Here is a 20,386-nt window from a genome sequence, read left to right on the forward strand (position 1 = left end):
CTGTAAAATGGCTGTCCACGGTCCATGAGTTGAATAAAAAAAATGAAATGAAATACTTGCAATTGACACAGAACATCAATGTTGAATCCATCAACTTTGAACAATGAATTAAATTATTCTTGAGCTATATATTATGCATCTGTAGCTCAGGATTGAAATGGATGTCAAATGAGAACCCCAAATGAGTAATCTGTATTTGTTCTTTTATTGTTTTTTTTATTATCTTTTTAAAAAATAGCCCACACATTTTCATTTCCTGATCAAATTGTCTCTTTTTGTCCTGTCACCTCTTATACTATACCAATAAAATGGCTGAGGTGCCAACAAATTTAATACGTTTTTTTTTTAATCATAAATATCATGCCATACTTAGTAGAGCATTTGGAGTATATTTAAAATTCACAAGCATTGTACTATTAGTGTACATACACTATAAGTGTTGTAGTATGTGTGAGCATGATATTCATTGTAGGTCTAGAAAGTGTCATTATTATCAGCAGCCGCGTTTCCATTACAGATTTGAGCAAAACTTTAGCAATATTTTCTAAATGTCAGTAAAAAACGATTGCGAAATTACCACGTTTCCATTAACCGATGTTATGCGACTGAAAAGTAATTTATTTTTTCCTCTCGTGATAAGTCATTCCAACAATCATGGCATCGGGTTGGTAGGTTTACATATATCCCAGTCACCGACTAGCCATTGGTGGTTATTCAAGCTTTAATGGCCTTATACTTGTGAGCGGCACGTATGAGGTGTTTGTGGGTGTTTCTCCCTCATATCTGCTTCAAGGTCTTGATTGTGGCATTTTTAAGTGGTTTAGAATCCAGTATTCCCGTAATTCTTTTGTCTCTTGTCTCTTTTCATCTTCTGTCCAAACATACCACGGCATCTACGTCAGGTGACCTGTAAATGCGCAAAAACTGTTTCCATTGAGAGTTTTTGTTTCCATTGGGCGTATTTTCAATTCGCAATTTCAATTTGCGCATTTGAAGGGTAATGGAAACACGGCTGGTGACATACAGTTTGCAAAATGCCCAAGATTTATTTCAAAATGACTGCTGGTAAAAACAACAAAACAAAATGCCAATTGTACTTTGTACAACTTAGTTTACTGCCGGTAAAATCAGTGGATTAGTTCATTTTTAGAATAAGTAACACAGCATTTTAACACAGGCTACTTTTAGTAGTAATCAGTGTTGGGGAAAGTTATTTTTAAAATTAATGTGATACAATATTGCGTTACTCCCTAAAAAACTAATTGCATTACTTAGTTTTTCATGGAAACTAATTTCATTTGTGTTACTTTTTCTCACCTGGACTGGGCTTGCTCTATTTTGCAAAGGTAAAGGACCTTTCAGTGCCGTATACACAGGTCTTGAGCCCCTGCCTTTTTAATTGCTAATAGTAAAGTGTGATTGCTCCCCATTTCTCTCAACATGGGGACATTAGAGCTAATAATTGAGAAAACAATGCACTTATTTGAAAAAGTAACTCAAAAAGATATTTCGTTTACTGGTAACTTGAAAAAAGTAATCTGATTACGTGTAACTCGCATTACTTGTAACGCATTACCCCCAACACTGGTAATAACGTTGCCCAACACTAGTGGTAAACAGCTGCCACCTTTACTCACATTCATGGTGCAAACATACCACTTTTTGGATTTCTTACCTGGTTTGATAAATGTTCAGTTAATGGCTAATAATGTCATCGAAGGGGTGTTGCGATGACCCCTCGTGCTTCGGACCACCAGGCGTGCCATGAGAGGCTTGTTTAGGTGGGCAGCTGGTCTCTAAACATGGTTACCACTCACAGCTGAGACACCCTCACACTCACACAGCACCTCGTCACCCGCACACAATCCAGCAATTAATAACCCGACTTACTCAACACAGTCACGCTGCTTTTTTCGTGCGGGCGCATTGTTTGCACCCTCATCGGTGTCTTCCAAGTTTTTGCGTGTGAGCTTTCGGCTGCTGAAAGCTGAAAGTGTTAATCTGCGTCCCAGACGGCTGAACAGAATTAGATTAAAGCGAAAGGGCATGCCATCAGCTAAGGACATAATATTCATCATGTGATATAAACAAAGGCCTTTTATGATTTCCTAGATCACTGTTTGCACAGGCCCACAAAGAGTTATGTAACGGCGTGAGCAGTTCAACCGAAACAGTCGTATGATTTTAATCCCTTTTCCACCTCGCTAGAGGACGGCCTTGATTTCGGAGAGACCTCTCAAACCCCTCTGTAATCGGCTCACTTTTGAGACAGAAATGTCGAGCTTCCTGCCAATGCAGCTGTCTTGCGTTGCCAAGTAACCACAGACATATCATGGTATATAATGCCCAGTGGCATAACAATGACAATCATGTTGGCTCAGATTCGTAAGGCGACCCAGCAGCTGCCTGTGGTCACGGCTCTCGCCTTCTATTGGTCGGCGATGTGTTGATAATGGACATAATTGTTTTTCCTGAGTTGCCGCTCTGCAGCCAAAAGGCATGTTGTTGTGCAGGCCTGTAAAACGACCCGGGGCAAATCCAAAGGTAAACTTTTCAGCACTGTGTATTTACATTTAGGCCTTGAAATCGGATAGTGGTTTTAAACCGAATGGTTATGTGGGGATTCGGTCATGCGACGTCTGTCAAATAGCTTTGTCCACTTTGTTGATGAGAGACATTATTGATGTGTCCAGGCAAGTTATGTCCTGTCCAAACTGATGACTGAATCATCTCTTAACGAGATGGTGACATATTTAGATTTTGCTAGTCTCCAAGTAATGATTGTCCCTCTGTGTCCACGTGTGTTAGCTGTGTGTTTCTACGCCAATTCATTTTTGACACGTTTATTCAAGTGTGTTGTTATTATACTTCTTTTAAAATAAAAATAAGAAGGTATACTTTCAGTCTATTTTTTATGTACTTCTCAGAAATATACTTACAATTTCACTTAAGTATACTTGACAGAAAAGTTTATTTGGCCTACACTTGTACTTAATCTTTGATCGAGATATACTTGAGTATAATCTAAGTATACTTGGCTTGTAGTAGTTGTGTTTACTCTTTTGATTGAGTAGCCTACTAAATACTTTTTTTCTGTCTTAGAAACTTACATTGTTTGAAAAAAACAGATATGTTCCTAATTCTGAGTATCTGAATTTTTTGCGTAGGCTAGTCCACTGGTAGAGTACATAAGATTTTACTTCAAATCTACTTTACTCTTTCCCCGCCATTGACCGAATATCCGTGTTTTCACTGTTATACGGTAGGGGGCGCTATTACACATCTTCTCTCCGGATCAAAACACAGGTGATGAAGAAGCAGAAACAAGTGATAGAGGATTGCTTACGCAAATGTAAAATAACGTGATCATCAAACATTAAACAGCATATAAGTTCAAAACTGCCAGACGTTACTGAATGAAATGTCGACCCAGGAAAGGTTAACATCTGTGAAACTTTAGGGGTGTTGATGGACTCGATCTTCTCCATCTGTGTTTAGATCATTGTTCTGAATCCCATCTGGACGTAGTCCTTGACAAAAATGCGTTTTTCTCAGCTTTTTGTTTAAAAATTAGCTCTTTTTTATGACACTTACATTCAAGTGTTGATAACAAAGGATGCATGAAATTAGAATAAAATGTTTTTAAAATGGAAAGAGTTAAAGTACAGTTAAAGGTATATAGCCTACTGTATAAATAGCAACTTAGTAGTATACTCAAAGTGCAAAAAAAAATATAAATAGTAAACTATAAGTATGATGTTATGTTCACTTAAAGAAAACTTCCAAGTATAAAACTACTACATTATGAAACTACTAAAATATAGTTTACTGAGAGTATACTTCAAAATGTACTTTCATAAACTAAAAAATGTGCTACAAGTATTTGACTTGTAAAAGTTAATTTGTAGTGTAGTTGCAGTACAAACAAAAAAACTAGTTGTGTACTCAGTTTACTACTGTTATACTTAAAGTATACTCCTAGTACATTGATATTAGTATACTTACATAAATTATACTTCAAGTAGCCTATACAGTATAGTTCATTTCATACTTAAGTATATTTTAAGTATACTTATTTTTTTGTAAGGGGAAATATAAAAATGTAAATGGTGGCTGCAACATATCATTGTTTTCAACAAAATTACACAGTGATTTTGGCCAATCAAAATCAGACATTTGTGAATGATACAATAAAACAGTTTCGACTCGGGTTGCCTATAGACTTTTAAATGTACAATTTCGGTTCTCTTGTGCTTGAATGGACACATACACGCAAAATTATGTCAAAATGCCTGTCTCTGCGAGTATCCTCATAAACAGTCGCTTATTGCTTACGTGAATGTAAACAATTGAGAAAGAAAACAGATGCGTATAATCATTATATTGGATTAGTGCATTCGATCTGAAAGTGACAGTAGCCTTCTGCTGACTGTCATTAATGATAATCAAACAACACAATACAAAGAGTACATCACATTTTTTTTAAGCTTTAACAAATATTATTTCTATTTAATTTATACAGTGTCTACTGTGCAGTTATTTTACATTTGATTATTCAATTTCTGTTTGAACTTTGTTATATTGCATTTATCTATGCTTGTAATTTGTTTATTATTTTCTATGCAGATTGACTCCCCTACTCACCCCAATCATTCTAGAATTATTAATTCTTTCCAAATATAGCTATTGAAGTCATCTGCTGAAATAGTTTTCATATCGCAATATATATGACAGAAAAACAAAATATAGCAATGTCAGTCCAATATTGTGCAGCCCTATCCTTTGCCCTATGGGATTTTTAATCTCATTTTATTTTCTGCCAGGTGAACGCCATAAACACAAATGCTCGCAATCTCGATTTAACACCAACGTGATCTTATTCCTAAATGACAACGATTCGGCTATGTCTATTAAACCTTTGACAAGTACGATCACAGCGCACAATAAAATCTGCATTTGTCATGTATAGGTATGAATAGGCTTCACAAAAAGTCTTTTCAAACACACAGTATAGTAAAAGTTTACACTGACGTCTATGGTAGTGATCAAAATAGAGTAAATCAGCCTTTGAAAGTAACTTGACACTTCAAATAAAGATTGAATCAATTATATTGTTACACCAGTAGGTGGCGACAAGTGACTGATAAAATATTAATTTGTCATCGAATCCTTCATTCAAGAGATTTGTTCAAAAACACCGAGTCAAATTACGTAAGTATATGAGTGAGTCGTTGAATCATTCTTTCAAACCAATTTTTAAAAAAATATTCCAAATTAATTAAATATTTGTGGACTGCAGCAATTAACATTTCGTCAGAACCTCTTGTAAATGACGTTATTTTGTATAGTTGCCTGTTCAGAATCGTGGGAGAATATTGATCTTTATAAAAAAAAAAATATGTGATTCTCAAATTATCCAGAAGTGTGCAGCTCTAGGCTGAAGTCATGTTGAAGATTGGCAATTTTTTGTATCGGTCCAGAGTCGGACGCTTTGAGTTTTACCCTTCAAAAGCTTGGAGGCCCCTTTCTTAAGGCGTGAATAACATGGAATCTGCACAGAGGGGAATAAATAACTGTCATTTGCTGACGTTTAAGAGACTTTTGGCTTGAGTTATGAGCAAGGTGGGTTCTACAGAAGTTGAAAAAGAGGGGGAGCAGTCTCTTATTTTTAGAATAATTCCCCACGGTAACTACTACCAGCTTTCCTGAAATATTTTCCACTCTGTCTTTAAAGCAAAGATGAATAACAGCATCCCATCTCACTTTTTCACCTAATATGGCCTGGATGAGAGCAGAGAGTGGAACCATTTTTTAACAATAAATGAATGATTCTTGGATATGCTTAGTGCTATTTTAAATTATGTCAATAAATAATAATGGTGTATCATATAACCTGATAGAAGGATAATTACAGAAAGGATAAAGAAAGAACTGAAAACATGTAGTTCTATTCAGTTTCAGCCGTTGCTTTGTCTTCCAGTTGGCTAGTCAAAGCTGTGAATTTTGAGTTTGCGCATTCAAACTGTATGTTTGGATTGGAAAAGTTGAACCAAAGCTCTCATTTTATACTTAAAGGGAACTCAAAAATGAATATTTTGTTGTCTCTACTCACCATCATGTTTCAAACCTGTATGATATTATTTCTTCTACAAGTCAAGATTGTTTCAACTGTTTTTGTTAATACAATGAAAATCAATGGGGTCCAAAACAACATTGCACTCCATTGACTTTCATTTTATGAAAAAAACAAATCACTGGAAGATATTTAAAAATATTTTGCATTCTGCAGAAGCAAGAAAGCCTAAAAGGTTTGGAACAACATGCTGGTGAGTGAATGATGACATAAGTTTCATTTTTAGCATGAACTGGCCCTTTAAGAAATCTTATGCCGAAAAGTTTGGCTTTTTTCCTTAACTTGGCAAAGTCTATAGCAGGTGCGATACTAAGCAGACCTTACACTCGTACACGCTATTATTTATAAACGCTAGCCACGACAGCAACCTTCATATCTCTCCAAGTTTAATCTGCGGTGATAAATAGAGGGAACTGGTAAAGTTTGCCAAAGAATCTTATTTAAGAGATGTTTCTCTCTGAGTCTCGCAATATAAAAGGGAAAAGGAAACTAACGAGACAATAACTTTTGATGGAGAACAAAATTCCATTCGGAGTCTGTAACTGACTTTTACACATTACACATATTTTAAACCTCAGTGAACGCAAAGCAAAAATGAATCTTAACTTTACAAAATCAGCACATCACCTAATGGTTCTATTTTATTAATGTACAAATAATCATCACAGAATAGTGCACATTGCAACCCATTTAGATATACATTTGTCTAATTAATTGTAGGAACAAGAATAACACACACTTAGTTTAAGCTGTATTTATTAGCTTTATTTAAGCTTTTGAGGCACAAATCACAAGATGAATAGAAACGTTATATAAACTATTTACTACACTATATATATATATATAAGTTATGAATAAAGCAAAGTTTATTGGAATATGTATTGCAAGAAAATACGGTAACAATTTATTTTGATGGTCCACTTCAGACATTCAACTAACTAAAAGTACACTGTAAATCTGAATAAGTTGGCAAAACTCAAAAAATTGAGTCACTTCAATTCAAAGTTTAAGTAAGCAGAACTGGCAGATTTTTTAATTGCTCTTAACTTGAAATATTTAAGTAATCTACTCATACTTTTCACTTATTATTATTTATCATGTAATTAGTAATTATTATAATTATTAAGTGTTTATCATTATTTATGATAAATTATAAATGTAATATCAACTTATTTTAAGTTGATTAAAATAAGTTGATGTAATTATCATGTAATATCAACTTATTTTAGTGGTAGAAACTTAACTAACTAGGCTAATTCAATAAATGCTAACTTGCTAATTTGTAACACAATGCGTTGATAGCATTGTGAATATAGTAATTGCTGAATGAGTACGGCGATATATAACGTTTAAAATAGTTGTTCTCAAACTAAGCTCACACTTGTCACCATGATGGTAACCCCAAAAAAACCCCACATAATAGGTTGCACAAAAAAACATTATCCCCCGGTTTCACAGACAAGGATAAGCCTAGTCCCAGACTAAAATGCATGTTTAAACTGTCTTAAATGTGCTAGTTGAACTAACGCCTAATTCTGGTTTAATCTAAGCTCTGTCTGTAAAACCGGCCCCATATAACACTTAGTTTTAGCATTTACTCTCCCTTTCGAGTGTCATGGCAAAGCATGCTGGGAAATAGAAATCCCAGTCCAGTTTCAGTTAAATTTAAGTTTGTCTAAATGAAAAGAAACAAATTCATAAAGCTCAAATCAATTAAACAATTCAGATTACTTAAAATGTGTCAGTTTTGTGAACTTAAAAGAAAAAGAAAGTTCTATATACTGATAAAGGTTAGTTTGATTGAACTAATTTGCTAAATTTAAGTTTACCCTACTCAAACCAATTAATTATTTGGACCATTATGGGTTTACAGCGTAACTTGGCAAGAATAACTAAATAATCAATAGACTACAACAATAAGCATAGCATGAAATGCCTTACAGTTGTTAAGTGTGTCCCCGGCTTAACTGTTAACCTATAAAGCCTGTCGTACACATTTTTCTACATGTTTTTTTGTCGTCTGATTGATAGTTTTTTATCAAGTAAAAGGCCTTTAATATAATTCTCCAAACGTCCCCCTTCAGCTCGTGGTTCACGTGTCTTTGTTCTGTGAAATCTTTACTGATTTTTATTAAGCAAACTTAAGAATAACTTAGTAATACTTAAAGATGAACACTTGCAACATAAGGTTCACTTGATTATTCATACATCATTTTTTAGATAAATCATGTTAAAAATATAAAACATTAGGTTTTTAAGGAATGCTTATTCGTTTGTCTTTGTCATTGTTTGCACAATTAAAACTAGTGTTTTTATCAACTAAGCATTTAAATATCATCTTACTAAGACATTATTGGGAGATATATTGTGTGACAACTGTATTTATATGCATTTTATGTAAGTAGTCTGCTGTACAGTTATAAAGATCTGATTGATTGATTTACATGATAAGCTATCAGAATTTCATCTCACTTTTTGGCCATATAAATATAAGAAACTGCACTCAGTTTGGGCCTCTGAATAAAACGTTTTATTCTCTCTCGTGTATGAGCTCCATATTCTACTATATCATACAGTATATGAGCCATAAAATCCAGATGCGTCAAATATTATAGTCAACAGAGGTTTTTTTTATTATATTTTGTCTAAAGGTAAAAAAAAAAAGCGTTCAAATTCCTGATGGATTTTCTTATATGTCAGGCTTTACTGGCTTAAAGTGATAGTTCACCCATAAATAGAAATTCTGTCATCATTTACTCACTCTCAAGTTGTTCCAAACCTGTATGAGTTTCTTTCTTTTGTTGAACACAAAACAAGATATTTTGAAGAATGTCGGTAACCAGTTGACGGACCCCACTGACTTCCATAGTGTAGAAAAGAAAATATTATGGAAGTCAATGGGGACCAGAAGCTGTTTGGTTACTGACATTCTTCAAAATATCTTCTTCTGTGTTCAACAAAAGAAAGAAACTCATACAGGTTTGGAACAACTTGAGGGTGAGTAAATGATGACAGAATTTCTATTTATGGGTGAATTAACCCTTTAATGTAATATTTTTTGGTGCTATTCTATAGAGACCCAAGATTTATCGATGCAACTGAGTTTGAAGAATCAATAATTCTTGAATAATAATGAATAATTCTTTCATTCATTTCATAATTCTGAAATGATGTACTGCTTATCGCAGGACAATATTTCTTGAGATGTGTTGTTTCGTGGCTTGTTTTGTGGGTTGAATCGGCAGAGTTTGATTAGATGTGCTGGCAGTTGGACGGAAGGTCCCGTGTGTGTGTGTGTGTGTGTGTGTGTGTGTGTCCACACTGGGGTTCATTGACATGGTGGTGAAACCCGAGAAGCAGGAAGAATTCCAGGGAGGGCAGCTACATCTGCGGACATAATTATCTGCTTCACATAATCTCAACTTTTCAGGTGCGGAAAGACATCAGAAGCAGCCCTCATAAACCACCCACCTTCTCAAAAAGCTTTGAAAATAGAAATATTCAATTATAAATTCCAATGTTTCCTGTTCCAAATGTCACAGGCCCCAAATTTCCATGATACATCAGGCTGTAAAGGCTGCTTCTCCGGGGTAGGTCGAAAGACGGTATTTGGTTTCGTTCATGCTGTGTCTGCCATTCACACAGAGTCACGAATGGAGTTACAGGAGTTAACGTGTCGTCTGAAATCACCTGACGTCTCCGCAGCGTCTCATGCATGTATTGAGTATTGAAAACCAAGACTATGCATGTCAACATCATTGAATGAACTCCAAATTTCTCTTCAGCATTTTAGTTCTGATGAAAGGACTTTTCTTTTTGCGTTGACGTATTTCCAATTGAAACAGGACGCTGTGGCGGGACATACACCATTCAAAAGTTGTTGTTTTTTTAAAGAAATTAATAATTTTATTCAGCAAAGACACATTAAATTGATCAAAAGTGACAGTAAAGACATTTTATAATGTTACAAAACAAATGCATTTCAAATGAATGCTGTATTTTTTAACTTCAGTTAACCAAAGAATCCTGTTTTCAAAAAAATAATATACAGTATCGGTCAAAAGTTTGGAAACATTACTATTTTTAATGTCTTCTGCTAACCAAGGCTTCATTTCTTTGTAAATCAATAAAATCAATTTTTGACCTGTGATAATTTTTTTCAGGATTTTTTCTTGAATAAAAAGTTAAAAAAGAACAGCATTTATTCAAAATAGAAATCTTTCCTAACAATATAAATATTTACTATCACTTTATTATCAATTTAACCATCCTTGCTGAATAAAAGTATTAATATCTTTCAAAAAAAAATACTGACCCCAAACTTTTGAATGGTAGTGTGTATTATTAGAAAATATTTCTATTTTAAATAAATGCTGTTCTTTTTTAACTTGTAATTCATCAAAGAATCCTGAAAAAAAGTATCACAGGTTATTAAAAAAAATATTAAGCAGCGCAACTGTTTCCAACATTGATAATACATCAGCATATTTCTGGAGGGTCATGTGACACTGAAGCTGGGAGTAATGATGCTGAAAATTCAACTTTGATCACAGGAATTTTTATCACATTTTTCATCACATATTATAATATATTCAAAAAAATAATAATTCTTTTAATTTGTAATAGTATTTCACAATATTACTGTTTTTACTGTGCCGCTGAGCAGAAGAGACTTCAGTATTTGATTGGACAAAAATATGTAGACGCCCCTGAGTGCGCGATGATGTCATCAATATTTTTATGTGTGTGTGTCGTCAACTTTTAGGAGTACACTAGCATAACAGACGTGGACTAAAAGCAACAAAACTCCTAATTCTGATTGATTGGGGATTTCTAATTATGCAAAGCTGACCGTCAGTAATCCAGTGGTGTTGTGGTTTTCTTTTAAAGGTGTGTCAGTTCTCGTGGCCCCAAACATCCCACTACATGTAGGAATGGAAAGCAGACAGCATTACTGTTTGCAGACGCCCCCCAGTATGGAGCGCATGCCTCTGGAGTACACCGTGTGTGTCGGACACAACATTAAGGCCGTCCATCAGGAGTCAATAAACCGGCTCTCCACAGCCAGACGAGAGCTGCCAAACATGGATGTCTTACGGTACTACAGATGAAAAAACTCTCTTTCTACTTCTTTCATTTTTTTACTTTGAATTTCTAGGGATGCACAATAGCGCTTTCTTTATTATTAGCAGTATCTGTCCAATATTAGAAGCAGACACTTTTCAAAAAATGCTGAAAAGTGATCCATCGATTTTACTGTACATCATAATGTTTTGATTTCTAGATTAATGTAAATCAATACTGCTGATTATACTGTGTTTAAGATTTTTTTTTAATTCCTTACTGTGGTGTGGTGCCGATTTTAGTATAATTGATGTACTAGGCTATATATTTTTGGTTAATATTTTCAATTAGATATTATTTTTATATTTTGTTTCAACTTTAATTTTAGTGAAAGTTTTAGTAATTTAGATTTTTTGGGCATTTTTATTAGTTTTTATTTTAAATGTCTATATAGTTTTAGTCTTTAGTTTATTTACTTTATTTTATTTTAGTACTTCAAATTTGTATGTTCAAATTCGTTCATCTGTTTGGGGCCTGAAAACAAACTTTTGAAAACGCGTTTTGAAGTGCAAGTTTTTGAAAACGACGCTATTGTCTCGGTGTAAACTACAAAAACATGAATTTGTGAAAACGGTGACGTCATGCTCATGCATATTATGTATTTAGACTTTGTCTATGTATATAGTCTATTGGCACGTAGTGTTTCTCTACAAAGTGACATCGCCATCTACTGGCCTGGCATGTATAATACAGCGTTTTTAGTCGTTTTCGCGGATCCGTGTGAACGGGGATTGTTTTGATTGTTGTTGTGTAAACGTACCCTTAGTTTTAGTTAGCGATAATTACCCTAGTGTGGTGTACTATAATGTATAACCTTTAATCTAACACCTCTAGCCTAACAAATACAATATTTCTCTTAAGACTGCCCTTCTGGAAGCTTCTAGCAAATGTGGACTCTGGGGCCAAGCTAGAGAGAGAGCTGAGAACCTTCTCAAACCGGCTGAAGCGGCTTCACCTGGAGGGAGTCATCGGCCTCGACGAACATTCCACAGCCCTCCTCGCCAACATGGTGAGTGACGCTCGCTGTCCCAACACAAAATCACCCTCTGCCTTGACTGTTTATCAGAGGCGTAAAGAGTACCTGACAACCATACTTGAGCAAAAGTACAGATCGCAGCGAAAATGACCCCATTACAAGTTACAAGTCACCAATTCCAATAAGACTTGAGTAATGTCAGTATCAGATTTTAACAGTATTTTACTCGTACTGAATGTTGGCTCAAAGATGCACTAGTCCTCTACGCCAATGAAAAACAGGAAATTTGCGAGGAGAGCAATCATGTTTATTTCCTAAAATAAAAATAACACTGAACACCTGAAAATTGCAAAATTGATGCTCAAGAAACATTTCATATCATCAATGTTGAAAACAGTTGCGCTGCTTAATGTGTTTGTGGAATACGTGATAATTATTATTTTTTTTTTTTCAGGATTCTTTGACGAATGTAAAGTTCAAAAGAACAGCGTTTATTTGAAATATAAATCTTTTGTAGCATGATGAATGTCTTTATATTTAATTAAAATAAATATTACTTTTGAACTATACTGTATATATTTGAAAAGATTAGTATCAATCTAATTAGCCTGAAAATGTATGACTTGTTTCGTGTCTTGGTTAGAAAACCACAACAAACAATGAAAGCCAGTAATAACCCAGATTGTCCCTGGCGAGTGTTGTGTGTGTATCTGCAGCAGATTCCCCGTGTCTGACCTTCAGTGTGTGCAGTTTAATCTCCAGCCGTCAGCGGCTCAGGCTCTGCACCTGTTATAGCTACGGGTCTTCAGGCCTTCGTTTTCCTGCCGAACACCCTCACACACTCCAGAGAACCAACAGCACTGCATTTTCTACCCTTTCAAAAAAAGTGTACATGTTGAAAATGATCATTTATGCGTTCATTTTGTGTGTTTTACGTCTATATTCGTATATGGTTGAGTAGAAATAAATAATCAGTAACAGCTATCATTAACTAAAACCAATGCATAAAAAAGCATTCGTTACTCTAAATAAAATAAATGTTTTAAACTGAAATAAAATATAATAAAATCTAAAAAAAAGTTCTACTAAAGTTCTATAAGTTCTACTAAAACTAAATTAAATTAAAGTTAACAAATACTATATAGACATATATAATACTACAACAACAAAAAATCAAAAACGAATAAAAATGACAAAGAAAATAAATAAATGACTAAAACCAAAAATAAAGTGAAAACTAAAATCTAATCCAATATATGATCAAAAACTATAATAGTAATTCAATGATTCAATATATATATACGCTATACGTAAGCCGTCCGCCATATTGGAACAGTCAAAGCTGGTCCGTCAACACTCAAGAGCAAATTGAGTGGAAGTGATTGCAATAGACTTCAGCTGATGTTTTTGCTAAACTATCACTATACAACAAGACGTATCAGCTAACACAACATTAAAAAGTTACCATAGTAAAAACATGTAATATTGAGTTAATACATATAAAAACACAAACCAACACATTCTCACCTGTGAAAGGTTATCCCATTTCATTGGGATTTGAAATCTCTGCGGTTTCACAACCAGAAGCTGCACAATGTTGTGGCATCATTGGCTGCGTCTGAAAACTGAAAAATGCTGCCTTCGGAGGACGCATTACAAGGCAGGAAGGCATCAAGACACGTCCGAATCCAAAGTTAGTCTCCTGAAATAAATTCATCTGATCGATTTTTGAAGTTAGCATATATGTATTCTTCACTGCCTTTGACATCCCACAATCCTGTGCGTTCTATTCTGAAACAGTTAAGTTAAAAAATAAAGATGTCATCTAAAAGCAGCGGTTGCTGGTCAGTTTGTGTGAAAATGTACGTTTTTGACCGACGTTTTCCACTTCTGATGTCATTTCTAGCGAGAAATGAAAAGTCATTGCCTGATAAGGCAGCAAAGCAACAAGTGAACCGTCTAAGTTTCCGAACGCAGCCATTGATTCTTACTGTGAGTGACGACACACTGACTGTTGCAAGATGGCGGGCGGCCCAAGGTGTCTGGAGCGCTCGAATGTGGCATCTACGTATTCATGTCTATGGTTACCAACATAGTTCAATGATTTGGTGTTTCTCGAAACCATAGTTTCAACGAACATTTGCAAACAACGTCGGAAAGCTCTCAAACTGTGGTTAGAAACATAGTTTCTTGTTAAAACGACGTGTGGACAAATAGATCATGCATCTATTAATTGCATTCAATATCTTTCATCCCATTATATATATATATATGTGCGCATGTGTATAAATGCATAAAGGAAGCCCAAAGTAATATGCATGAGGAAACCCAAGATGAATCATATAAAATAAAATGACGGAATAAAAACAGTGAAGTAGTCCTCAGTTCATTACAGTGTTGTGTTGTGGAGAAAACTGCTGACTGAATGAATCGCATGTATACGTGAGTAAAGTGTAGGCAAAATACTGCATTTTAAATCAACTATAATAATATTAAATACATTAATTGCGAACTCTGGCAGATTAATTAGCAGAAGTTATTACCCCGCCGCCTGCATGTGATGTCATTAACAACAGTCTTATGTTGTTGAACTAACGTAGTTCAAACAACAAAGATGTTTCGGAAAACAGTCGTGACTAGCTAGTTTATTCAATGGTGGTTCAGCAGTGAGTTATGTCGTTATAAGGGAAATACACCCCAGTAAGAGTATAACATACTATGTATTAAATTAATTTTATACCATGGTCTGTCTGAATACTCGATTCTGATTGGCTGGAGTAAATACAGGTAAATACATTACAGAAATTAAATATCTGTATGATTTTTTAAGAGTTAATATGAATAAAAGGCTAAAATAATTGACTACCTTGTGCGCCAATAATGTGATTATTTCTAATAATCAGAGTAAGCACTTACAATGTTTATGACACGACCAAACCTCTTCAATCCCGTTTACATGCATTTTTAATTATTCTGTTTAATCTTTTGTTTGAATTGTGGTTATTTTTGGTCATATTGGATATTTTCGGTAATGCACCTAAATGTCTTTATTTCGTTAATATACTGCATTATTTTCAAATCGTGGAAAGTTGTCAACATGAACTTTCTTCAAAAATGTGATGCCTTCGTTACTGCTGTGTTACTGTAGTTTGAGCAGAGTGGAATAGATGAGATTAAAGTGTTTATGCAATGCGTGTTTATTGCGATTAAAATCTGTACATGCCACATATTTCATTATGATTATGATTGCAACGATTATGAGCTTAATCACATCAGTTTGATCAGATCATTGTGTTTACATGAGGGAAAGTTTAATCGCAACATTGCCTAAATCTCATTATAATCGCATTACGAGGGTGCATGTAAATGCAGTCATTGTTCAATTTTACAATTCCCCTTTGCGTCCAAATAGTGACCACTAATGTGCACGACCATTATATAAAATATATGAAAATCTGTGCATATAGCACTGTGCATTTGAAACATCTTGTGATAAAAACAGATCTAGGGTCTTTTTGAATTTATATTAGGCTTAAACCGAATTAAAAAACATACTATTTTGATCAAAAAACAGTTAAAACAGATTGTTCACGCAAAAAAAGAAAAGAAAAATGCCATAATTTACTAACCCACATGTCATACCAAACCTGAATGACTCAGTGAACAAACTAGTGACCACTAGTGGTGCATAAATGACACACTTCGCCATTGCTTCTCGTGCGGTTGATCGTGAGGTTTCTGAAGGTACTCATTATAATCACAAACACAGGCTATGGGTTCTGGCAGAACACGTTTGGTTTTTATACCGATGTGCATACCAGGCCGAGTTATCAAGGGACGCGGGAACACTGTGTTCAAGTCGAAACGTCTCGCGTTAAAAGCCACCAGCTGGGCTGTTAAGTTCAGTCTGACAGAACAAAACAGTCAGAGTTGGTCAGTGTTGCGGACATGAAAGGCTTCATTCTTCTAAGCGGATCTGCAGTCGCTGGAGAGGTCAGGGAAGTGCGATCTGATCCCCTGAGAGAAAGACACACATCTCTGGTTCACTCAAATGCCAGCGGGGAACTGGTTTCCAATTAGGTGATACTTGTTATGCTATGGAGACTGATAATAGTGTACCAGTGTGGGCCATCTGTGTCATGTTAGCTGTAGATTTTTGTATAATAATACGGCTTTTTGCTACTTTTACGTATTTGGCAGATGTTAAAATGCATTCAAGTCATATATTAGCGGGTGAGACTTGAACCTGAATTTCCCACATGAGCACCACAGCTTAACGTCTCTGGAGCATTTGCTGTAACCACTAAGCCACGACTCCAACAACACTTTTTAACATCATGCTAATGGTAAATATCACTATGTAGTAATGAGAGTGTTTATATTGATGTTGGTCTCGGAAAACTTTTATACCTTTTTCAACATGACTCTAAAAATGTAATGTGGCGCAGCCATTAAATAAAAAGTAGTGACATATTTTTCTTACACCCTGAATACATCTCTACCTTATGTTTTTAAAATATATTTTTTCAATGTATACATTTTTTTATTTATTCATAATTATCATAATGTTTTTGGAGTGTCGCACCATATTGCATTTTACAACCTGAACTTACACTTCCTTGCCATAAAAGGTCTTATTGACCTGGTCACATATGAGGGTCTGCTGGGGTCCTCTATGATATAATTTCCTGATTTATTTTATTATAATTTTTTGCGCATGTTACCCAGACATGAACATAGTGTCGGCCCAGATCCGGCCCACATCTGGTACGTGTGGATTTCACGTGTACCAGAAGTGGGCCGGATCTGGGCTGACACTATGTTGCTGTCTGGGTAGTTGCACCACATGACTTGATATAAATATATAAATATGGTTCATACGACAGTTATCACCCAGACTTCATGCCCCCAAAATATTTCAAAATGAATTTAAATTCAGAAATTAAAAACATGAAAACCATTCAGCTATTTATTTTAGTGTTTTGAAGTTACTAAATTTTAAAAAACAAAAACTTAATGTACATGTATAATATTATATAATATTTATACAATAATACAAAATTTTTAAAAACAGGCAAAACAGTTTAGATTTATAATATATCCCTATATATTGGGTCATGTCCATAATATCCAAGAATACAAAAATACTAACATCTGTATTAGCCAGAAAAATGCTTAAGAATTTCCATTTTAGGTCTGTCTTTATTTATTGTTTACATACATTTTTGAGTAGTCAAGTCATTGTTCTGCATGCATGCTTGACTGATCTCAAAACTCAGTGGTTCGTTTCACAGCTGAATTCCTCTAGGAAGATTAGAGGCAGGTGAAGGAGAAAAAATGGGAACTTTTTGCCAAGAAAAGAATGTTCTCTATGTCTAAAACACTTAAAAGGCTTATCAGAACATTAACGTCAATGTAAAGCTGAGTGCAGCCCTCCTTTTACAATAACTCATGACTTAATTTCTTACTTTCATATACATTTTTTCATACCCCATTTTCATGATTAAATCTTTCCTTCCATTCCTCTTATACGTTTTGAATATAGTTTTGAAAACAACATATTTCAGATGTGGTAGGCTCGATTTCTCTGTGAAATTTGTTTTATAATGCATACAATTATAATGTTTTGATTATGACCTCAACTAACAAAAACCAAGGACTTTATAACAAATATGTCAGTGAAGCATAATTGCATGTGTATCTGATACGCGTACCACACGTTCCCATATCCCAACCTGAATAAACGTCTTACCACTAAATTGCAGTGGAAAACCTTCCATTGTGTGACAGTTATACAAAACTCCAATTGGGAAATGCTTGTTTTTTTTCTTTGCTATAGTTTCCATTTTAGCTTGAAATAACACAGTCATAAGCAAAACCAACAGCTTGACTTGGAATGAATTTGGTTATAAACACACTTGCCAGTATTCGCTATTTATTGCACAGATTCCTCATAAGCGCAGCGCTTGGTATGCCTGTACGATATGATTAATATAAATGACATTATTGTTATATTTTCTCAGACATCGTGGCACTGTTAGCGACTGTCATGGTAAAAACATTAATAGGGGTATTATTTTCAGTGATGGTGAAACAATAATATTTTCCGTACTGTTAAAACAATCAACAACATTTGAATCCCGAGACGTTAAAGCTGGCTCCTGCCAACATCTGTAATACCTGACGGCCTACAGAAGAAAACTGCTACTTATCGGCAAAGTGTGTGTTAGTGAAACCCTGATTTTAACTAATTTTTAAACCAATAGTGGAAATTGTCATGTTAGCCAAATGCCATAGTATTATAGGCCCTGTTTACACTTGATTTGTAAGGTTCAGTGTGTCATTTCTGCACCACTGTTTTTAGCAGGTGCCGTTGGCCGGACAAAGAGATCTTTGCTAATTTTTTCTTGTCTTTGTAGGACCACAGCTACCTCAATGGAAAGAAAAGGACGTCTAAGAGACAGACCAGGGACCTCCCTTTTGTAAAGCTTCTAAACATTTCCATCACCCTGTCCCCGTACCTGAGTGTGGACTCGCAGCTGTTTCAGACCTCCATTCAGGCGGGCCTTGAAGACTTCTGGCTGAGCCTGCCCTCAGGACCACAGGGACGACTGGTAACACCGTCTGTTGGCTTAGCACTGTGTCTGTCTTGTCCTTTATGCGCTGGGGTGTATGGGTAAATGACATGAAGCCAGTTATTTTAGTATCTTTGATATGCTATTTTCACTTCAATTTTAGTTAAAGTTTCGGGGACACTTTATTTTAAGGTGGCATAGTTACATTGTACATACTCAAATGAGTACTGAGTAATGTTAATTAGCTACATGTACTTACTACAGAGTTACAGTTAGGGTTTGGTTTAGGGTTAGTTACTTGTAATTATGCATCCTTTACTGTTATTACTATAGTAAGTACATGCAGTGTCACGACACTTTTGTGTCACGTGTAATTTTGTTGTGTTGGTTTAAGAAAATGATTGTCATATATATATATTAGTATATATATATCGTATATATAATATATTAGTGCTGTCAATCGATTACATTTTTTTTTTAAATACTATTTTTTTCTGTAATTAATCACGCTTAATCATGATTACGTAATAATTTTACAGTTACTCTCCAAATGAATGTAGAAACAACTTAAAGACAGTATATTTTAAATATTTGTCACTGATACTAATACTGGTCTGATGTCAAAACCAAAAATTGTTGTTGTTTTTTTAAACATTAATGATCATTACAACATTACAGTATAATTGAAAGCTATCAATTTCGACATTTATTAGGCTTTAAAAAAATAACAACTTTTAATTTAAGTGAACTTAAAACAATCTTATCAATCCATAATAAATGTCATATTTACCACGTTCTTATCAAAGTAAATATATGGAAATTGAATAAAGTTATCAAACACTTTACAGCCTTAATTATAAATTAAATATAGATTAATCCTTATTTCATATTGACTTTGATTATTTTATTTTTAGTTATTTTAGTATTTCAACTAAACCAAAATGAGAAATGGTGCCTTGGCAACTAGCTCAAATAAAATTCAAAATAAGTTTCAGGGTTTTATTTTATTTCAGTTAATGTTTAATTTCAAGTAGTTTTTTGTTTTAGTTTTAGTTAACGTCAATAACTTGTGATGCCTCTATACATTTAATCAAAAATACATTAAAAATGTAATTCAGACATACAATTGCTTGATATCTTTTGGGGGAGAAAGTATAAAATAAAAATGTCAGGGCGGTGCGACTGTCCTGATAAGAATAATAATGAAAAATAGCCTCATTAAACTATTTTTGAAATTCTATTAATTCTCTTATTAAAGGGATAGTTCACCCAAAAATGAAAATTCTATCATTGTTTACTCACCCTCAAGTTGTTCCAAACCTGTATGAGTTTCTTTGTTCTGCTGAACACAAAGGAAGATATTTGGAAGAATGTTTGTAACCAAACAGATCTCGGTCCCCATTGACTACCATAGTATATTTTTTTCCTACTATGGAAGTCAATGGGGACCGAGATCTGTTTGATTACAAACATTCTTCCAAATATCTTCCTTTGTGTTCAGCAGAACAAAGAAACTCATACAGGTTTGGAACAACTTGAGGGTGAGTAAATGATGACAGAATTTTCATTTTTGGGTGA

At 34.5% G+C, this 20,386-nt stretch overlaps 1 protein-coding gene across 2 annotated transcripts in view; it reads left to right on the forward strand.

Moving 5' to 3' along the window:
* The window catches only part of LOC311071523 (SITS-binding protein), a 35,657-nt gene that overhangs the window by 4,633 nt on the left and 10,638 nt on the right, over positions 1-20,386 (forward strand). For both annotated transcript variants that reach the window (XR_014603890.1, XM_084095901.1), the window contains exons 3-5: positions 11,024-11,231; positions 12,119-12,266; positions 18,653-18,847. Coding sequence is in view for 1 of the 2 variants with exons in the window: in XM_084095901.1 (XP_083952027.1) it covers positions 11,024-11,231; positions 12,119-12,266; positions 18,653-18,847 (551 nt within the window). In the remaining variant the exon portion in view is untranslated. The remainder of the gene's footprint in view (positions 1-11,023; positions 11,232-12,118; positions 12,267-18,652; positions 18,848-20,386) is intronic.

The sequence above is a fragment of the Abramis brama genome (genome assembly GCF_963993115.1).
Source record: "Abramis brama genome assembly, chromosome: 20".
NCBI classification, from domain to species: Eukaryota; Metazoa; Chordata; class Actinopteri; order Cypriniformes; family Leuciscidae; genus Abramis; species Abramis brama.